Source organism: Hippocampus zosterae, chromosome 3, assembly GCF_025434085.1.
Source record: "Hippocampus zosterae strain Florida chromosome 3, ASM2543408v3, whole genome shotgun sequence".
Taxonomy (NCBI): domain Eukaryota; kingdom Metazoa; phylum Chordata; class Actinopteri; order Syngnathiformes; family Syngnathidae; genus Hippocampus; species Hippocampus zosterae.
Window position 1 is genome coordinate 29,686,550 of NC_067453.1, and position 7,484 is coordinate 29,694,033.

General features: G+C 43.5%; 1 protein-coding gene across 2 annotated transcripts; it reads left to right on the plus strand.

Annotated features, from left to right (window-relative positions):
• The first annotated feature begins 4,261 nt into the window (after positions 1 to 4,261).
• Positions 4,262 to 6,245, plus strand: fam174b (family with sequence similarity 174 member B). Of its 2 annotated transcripts, none has more exons than XM_052061149.1 (3): positions 4,262 to 4,949; positions 5,292 to 5,423; positions 5,530 to 6,245. In XM_052061149.1, exons 1-3 carry the CDS (start codon positions 4,648 to 4,650, stop codon positions 5,621 to 5,623), a joined length of 528 nt encoding a protein of 175 aa, XP_051917109.1. In that variant the 5' UTR covers positions 4,262 to 4,647; the 3' UTR covers positions 5,624 to 6,245. The 2 variants fall into 2 exon arrangements, with proteins under 2 accessions (XP_051917109.1, XP_051917110.1); XM_052061150.1 differs by having other exon boundaries at positions 4,271 to 4,949; positions 5,620 to 6,245.
• Positions 6,246 to 7,484: the final 1,239 nt, after the last annotated feature.

A 7,484-nucleotide genomic window follows, 5' to 3' on the forward strand; every position in this document is an offset into this window, starting at 1 on the left:
GGGGACAAATCGTGTCTTTTTTCCATTTAATAAAATTAACAATTCGACGAAAACCCTTAAAAATGATTATAAAAGGGAAAATCATCAAAACACACAAACCAACAAAGGATTTGTCACAAAGCACCAGTACGCGGTTTAAAAACTAAACATTTGCCGGATTTTTAGGCTTTTATTCGAGAAAAACCACACAAGGGCATTTGTCCCTTCAAGGACAAAGCAAATTTTAAATGCGTAGATTGAAGGGACAACAAGAAAACTCGAGAAAAAGACCTTTCGTCAAATAGCATCGATGTAAATACAATGTCAAGCGAGCAGACAAGTGATTTTACACCAAAAGCCACTCAAGATCGAGCGAATTTAATCGTTTAGGTCGTTGTCTTTATTACAACCAGCACGCCATGGCCATTTTTTTTTACAACACTGCGTCTACCAGCCGTCCTTTTCCACCATCTTGCCTCGTCCGCCCGTTCGACGCGCTTTCCCGCCTTTTAAAGTGTATTGGGGGAATAGTTCTTACCAACTCCCTCGGATGTGACTATCTGCCGTCCTCTGCCCCTCTCGGCGTGCTGTTTTCTGGCCATTTTCGCCGTTTTGGTGACCGTTTGGGCGGCGAGGCTCGTGCGCGCTCTCTCCTCGATGTTGTTCGCATGGCTTCTCTGTGGCGTGTGTCCTTCCTCTCCGCCTCCCGACGAGCTCATATCCTTCGCCGGCTCTGCCCACTTTTTGCCTCGCAGCAACGTAAGCGAAGCTCCACTTCCTCTCCTGCCTTGTTTGTGCGGCGAGAGAAATGGCCGCCACTGAAGGCTGCTAACATCGTCGTCGTCGTCTCGTTTTTTCCTGACGCCACAGGACCGGGAACACACGTTGTCAATACTCCTATTTCATGAAAGTAAAATATTATCTTACCACAAGGAAAGCTAATAGAAATAGACTTAATAGAAATGTTTAACTGACAATGACATCCTTTCTTAGCAGGTTTCAATAAGATAGTTCCAATTGCATATTAGCAACAAGCACTTAAAAATTTTAACAATCTCTTTATTTTGACAGAAATAAGTCTACATTTAAGGTAGTTGGTTCATTTTTTAAACTGCTACATTAAATATTTCCTTACATTGATTAGGGACGTGGCAATAAAATTAAAAACTTTATTTTTCCATTGCGACCAATGGCACCGGAAAGAGGGGGAATAAAATACCAGAACGGTGCTTACATTAAAATGCTAAGAATTATGGACGTTATGGCATTTTAAAGGCCTGAAAAAGTAGGCACAAATGTCTCGAACTGTCATCATTGTTAAGAATTGGGACGAGGAAAAACATTTAGTCGGGATCACCATAGGGAATGACTACGCGTGCCATAAAAGCTAATACCTCCCGTAGTGGATATAACTTCATCTCCTTCCCCTAAAACCCTCAAAATTGGTGGGGATAATTGGATATAAATAATCCAGCTAGCCTTTTAGCCCTTTTTGGGTGGTCAACAGGGAGTTATCCTGCCCTGCATACAATAAACATCAAAATACTGCATGAAAATGAGGCTGAAACAACGGTGAAACGTTTGCCAGTTATCATGATGGTTTCATTTTGTTAAATAATGCACTTGTGTTTTCAGATAAGAGATTGTTTTCTTTCTTTGTCATTTTGACCTTAATAAATGTATGCCTGTGAATATTCTCGTTCATTCAGGTCTGGACTGTTAACACAGCTGCGTGCTGAGGAATGCGAGCGAACAATAGTGAAGTGAACCATTATGAAACAATTAAACAATTTACTGCTTCAGTAAAACTGAAACCCTGAATCCGGATTTGAAGCTCTACAGGCAATATACTGTCCTTTGTCATTGAACCACAAGCCAACATGGCAAGATTGTCAAGGAAGGAGCGGATTGCCACAAAGACTGTGAAAGGTGAAGAATAAATGAGTGATGGCCAAAATACGGACTTCTTGAGTTTTCTTGGCAACAAGAGACTTTGATGCCATGAAAGTCTTTGGTTTGAATGGAAAGTTACCATTTGGGTCAGGGGCAAATGCTGCTTTATGCTATAATCGTTAATGGGCAGGAAAACAATGTCAGCATCTCAACAGACTTCCTTTCATTAGTCCCACCACAGTACAGTTTTCGTCAAATCATGCCCATTTGAAGCTAATTTTGTCAGCAAATTCCAACAGTGCCACCCAAACCTTGCTAACTGGCTGTTGAATCAATGCCGCATTTTTTTTGTTGGCGGCTCTCGGGGGGCTGCGGTATACATTCCGCCCCCCCTTGCTAACCAATGAGATGTTTTGACGCCGCAGCGCATGCCCACTGCATGAGGAAGAGTTCTTAAAAATAGTCTTCCGCCTGGCAACAGCACTCGTTCGCCTTTGTGGGCTGTACAAATGTAGTCCCTGTCATCTGAGTGAACACAGTAGCCAGTCAAACCAGTTTGAAGGGGGGGGGGGAGTAAGTAAGTTAATGCTCATCCAACATGGGTTTCCGGTATCACTGTAGATACACTGAGATAATGTGATTGCAAAAGTTTGCACACCCTCTTATAACAGGGGCTCTCACTGTGTTCGGAATGAACCACATTCTTGTTCTATTATGCTTTTTCTTACTTTTTTTTGGACCAATAGCAATGAAGTGATTTATATTGGAAAGTACAGTACCGGTATTCATAATTCCCTCCCCGGTTTTAGCTGAAGAAAAACACCCTCAACGTTGCTTGCACCATTATCCTTCAAATTAGGTAATGTATTGTGTCGTGATGGGCGGTGTTGCGTTTGCGCCAAACACATCTTGAGGTATTATGGCCTAAAAACTCCCTACCATGCATCAGGTAACAATGCAGGTTTCATGGTTTCTCGTCACACCTTACCCGCCATGCCAAATGTTCATTTGCCACCTGACAGAATACAATTCACACCTGTCATCGCATTTCAGTCAAACAACAGAAATATCTCAACCTCTTAACCGATAATTAATATTCAAACCTCCTGTAATTACGGGATGGTTGTCGGGTTTGCGTAACACAAGGAAGTTTTCTTGAATTAGTCCGAACGATCTTTCAAAACCGATTTGAATGGTGAAACGTCATCAAGGAACTGTGTGCGCAAAGGTCAACACTGTTCGATCGCTAGCTCCTCCTTCGGCAACGGTTACTTCCTATTACAGCAAACGACCTCCAAAGAGAATAGTGGTGTGAGGTTGTTCACGTGCACATTAGGCAGCAATTTGTCCGTTTGAGAATAGATACTTTTCGAAAATAGTGCGAGAGAATCTTTAACCACAAGAAGGACGCTTCGATGGGAAGGCACCGATCAGACAGTAGGGGGAGAAGGGATGATATATCTGCGGTTGTTTTGTACTGCCATCTGGCGGACTACTAAAACATAACACATACGAATAATAGCGAGAGTACCAAACCACTGAAGACTAAAGTGACATTGAGTAAAAAAAATAATAAAATTTTTAAAAAACGTGACGAGAAACTTTCTTGTTCGACGGGAAACTATTATCCTCATTTTAGCATATTTTAATTGGTTGATGACACTATTTGGTCTAGTCCCTGTTTAGAGGGAAGGGTGTAAATCGTCCTCCGCTGCCATTGTCTCACTGCACTAGAAGCGAGTTCACGCAGGAAAATAAGATGGCGCCATTTGGACGAGGCACTATTCTCTCTTCTCCCCTATGTCACTTTCGAGACTCCGTACAATAGCCTCGAGTCCGCTATGACTCATGGGTCCTGAGTTTTACCTGTGTCCTACATGACAAATATCTATATAATAAAAGTAATAATATATTGTTAAATGACACTGACTCGGGTCTTCATAAGGACAATAACTTTTGTTACAGCTTCTGGGACGCGTCTTGATAAACTGTGTAGGTGTGTATATTTTCTAGACACAGTATCCTGCTTATTGATTACATTGGGTGCTTTTGTCACATAAGCAGTAAAGTTTTCATGAATTTACAGTTAACCCATTGTAACATATCATTTAAAAGGACCACGAAGCTGTCGTTCTGACGCTAACGTTGAACCAGTGACGTCAGTGCCGCCACGATCGCTAACTCCTCCTTCGGCAACGGTTACTTCCTATGAAATTTTTCATGGCAATTCACCTTTTTTGTTTGGTGGTTTGCCGTGAGATTTTTTTTGAGGGGAGGGGGTGAGTGACAGAAATGGTTGCATTTCTTTAAAAAGATCTAAAATGTTCAATAAACAAACCAAACCAAAAAGAATCTTTCGTTCGACGTTGACGTTAAACCAGTGACGTCAATCGCGGATGATGGCAATTCCGAGTCTCTCTTGAAGGAGTCACCGAAGTGCTACGTCACACATTTGGAACAAGAGGGCCGGTCTATTGAGCGTTTCCGGAGGAGGTGGATAATCCCAATCTCCTAATTCGACCACAAAGGTATTGCCTCCGACTCGGCATAAGGCAACCAGCGACCGCTTCTCAGGATCAAATGCAAGTTAATATTTAAACGATTGGAAATCTGGATTCTAGCCGAGATGTTTTTTTTAAATGTCCCTAGGTGTCTTCGTTGTGTAAAATAAGGGGGTGGTGGACGTCAATCCAAATAATGTGACAGCTGTCGTTGCGTACGTGACGTTTTTTTTTGCGGGGGAAGGAACTAGCATTTGTTTTGCGTTTCGACTCAATGGCGACCTTTTATTTCGCCCTTACTTTGATCGTGGCGACGTTTTGGAGGGCCGACGGCGAGCCCCGAAGTCTGTCTTTTTCTCCCGTCTCGCCGACGAACGCGACGTCGGCAGCCTCGGGATCCGTCGGCAGCCTCCGACACGATGGCGGCGGCGGCGGTCACAACAACGGCACCCACGCGGCCGTCGGTTCTCCAACCTCGTCCATCATGACGCACCTGCCCAAGCTGAAAGTCATCGTCATTCTCACCTGCGTGGTGACCGGCGCTCTCATCACCTGCCTGCTCTTCAAAGTGGTCAGGTAAGGGGGGGTCGACTGGATTTACCAACTTTCTTTCTCGAGCAATATTTCATACACACAAGGCAAGTCGATGTGCTTCATACGTCTAAAAAAACAAAGTCAAAGCAAAGACATGAAAGCGGCTCTCAAATTTGTGTAGTTTGTTTGTCTTCCTCCGCATAGTTTTAATCCTAACATGCACAAAGTATTGATTTGTTTGTTCGATGTAAGAAAAATTTTCAGGGCGGGAGGGGGGATCAAATAATGATTTTATTTGCCGTCAGTCAAAAATGTTAAACCATTTAAAATAGTCTTCAGTGCAGTGATCATGACTCGTTTTTTAATTTTTTTATTTTTGGACAGATCTGGGAGAAGAATCAGGAAAACCCGAAAGTATGACATCATCACGACCCCCGCCGAGCGAGTCGAGATGGCCCCCCTCAATGACGAAAATGACGACGAGGACGACTCCACTTTGTTTGACGTCAATTACAGGTTTGAAAATGGAACTGGGACGTTTCGTGACATCAGGCCATTGGGCCATCCGATGGTGACGACATGCCCCCCCCCCTTTCCGTCCTATTGTTCCTTCACATCCGAGCGCTTCCTCAAGGGAAGCTCCGGCGTCCTGTTTGGCCACCCTTCCTGCACTTTGCGCCTCGATTGAGATCCCTTTTCTGCTTTCTTGCAGGTGAGTTCGCCACAGGCCTTGACGTTTCCATCACCTGGTTTGCGCCCTCACGTCCGCGGGTCCGATGCCACGCGTCAACGAGCACGGACGGCACCATCAACACTATTTGGACTCGACTCGCATCCCAAATCTGTCCGCTCAGCCGCGTCTTTAGTGCACATCTGGGGAAGCCGCTACATTTGTCGCGATACGTGTGAACTACTTTGCTGCTAATTTCGCCGTAGTTTACCGATTGGAAGAAAACTCTTCTGTAGTTGGCTCGTTTTGAATTTTTTTTTTTTTTCGTGGCAGCTTCCACAATTGACATCCTTTTTCATCAACGGATTTGGGGAAGATTTTACGCAACGATTCGAGCTGTAAAGTTTACTTTCATATGTTATATTGTGACCCTTTGAGCAGAAGTGCCCAATTAATTTTTAACTTCCTGTCACAACCTCAATTTAAAAAAAAAAAAGAGCAGTGTGCTTTCAAAGATTTTTGTTTTCTTCATGTCTATGTAGATTTTTCAGTTATTCCATTCATAGTAATAATGTGATCTAGAATCGAGGCAACTGAGTTATTGTATGTTTTTTTGGGGGGGGGGGGGGGGTCAAAGTTCCAATACAATTTAGGCCACAATGCGACGATCCGTTTTCTTCATCTGCATACAGACAGAGTTCAAGTTAAAGGAAAAGCTTCGAAACATGACAATGCGCATTCGTGCAAAAAGGTTTGCGTTCGATTCCTCGTACATTCATTCCAAAAATTACCCCCCCCCCCCCCCGACTTTGTATCTCACGGAAGCTCAATGAAAATACTCAATTCTGCCCTTTCTTCATTCGGGTGCCCCGGGCGACGCAGCACATTTGTGAAAGGAGGCCCCTGTTTTGAAAAGTTCACCATTTAGTCAAGAGATGGCAGCGGAAAAGGACCGCTTGCAAGATTTCCATTCTGCTTTTAGTGCTGCCACCTGGTGGCAAACTGTGTAAACTGCAGGAGAAATATGGTTGGAAACTCACTTCAATGTCTGCATCGCTCATCTTCTGCACCCTTGGTTCTGAAGACAGCGGTGCCTTGAGATTCGAGTGACCTGACTGACGAGTTTGGATTCGCCGGATGCAATGAGATTCTTGTCATTTTACACACACACACACACACATGTATGAACCTCTTCGCAGTGCGAACATGCCATTTCCTTCAAAGCTGCTTCTCGCCCAAAAAAGACAGATGTGCATCTTCAAATGTAATCAGTTGGAACGATTCACTTCCACTTGTATGTTTTGAATCAAAAATGTGATTTTCCCAATTCAAATCGTTTGTTACGTGCCGACTAACAATGCAAAACTCAACCGAACTGGCTAAACTGTTTAAGCATGTAGAAATAGAGTATAAAGAAATGTATAAAGAAATATATTCTTTATCCTCTCCCCCCAAAAAACTTGTATTACTGTGGCTTAGTGAATTTACTGTACCGATTTTACCGTCTTATCTGAATTATACTGCCCCCAGGTGGCCATGGTGTGCATATCAGGAGGAGCTTAAGTGGAGTAAAAAAATGTAGCAATAACAATGTTCTTTTACATTCCGTTTAATTATAATACAGTATGTTTTTAAGAAGGTCTGTATTTTAGAGTGCTAAGTGTTTTTTAAAAAAATGGGTCGGGTGGGGGTTTCGATTGGGTAAATCACATTCCATTCATTTAAATGGGGGCAGATATGATCGATGAATATTTTGAGGTGCGCAAACAAGAATTTAAAACTCTTATCTCAAGGCACTGCTTCACGGGCCGCTCGCGTCACGACAGTCCCGACACACGAGACAATGAAGCAACTGCAGCGCGGAAGACAACGCGTTCACGAGGCACGAGGAGGTGCGCTCAGATACC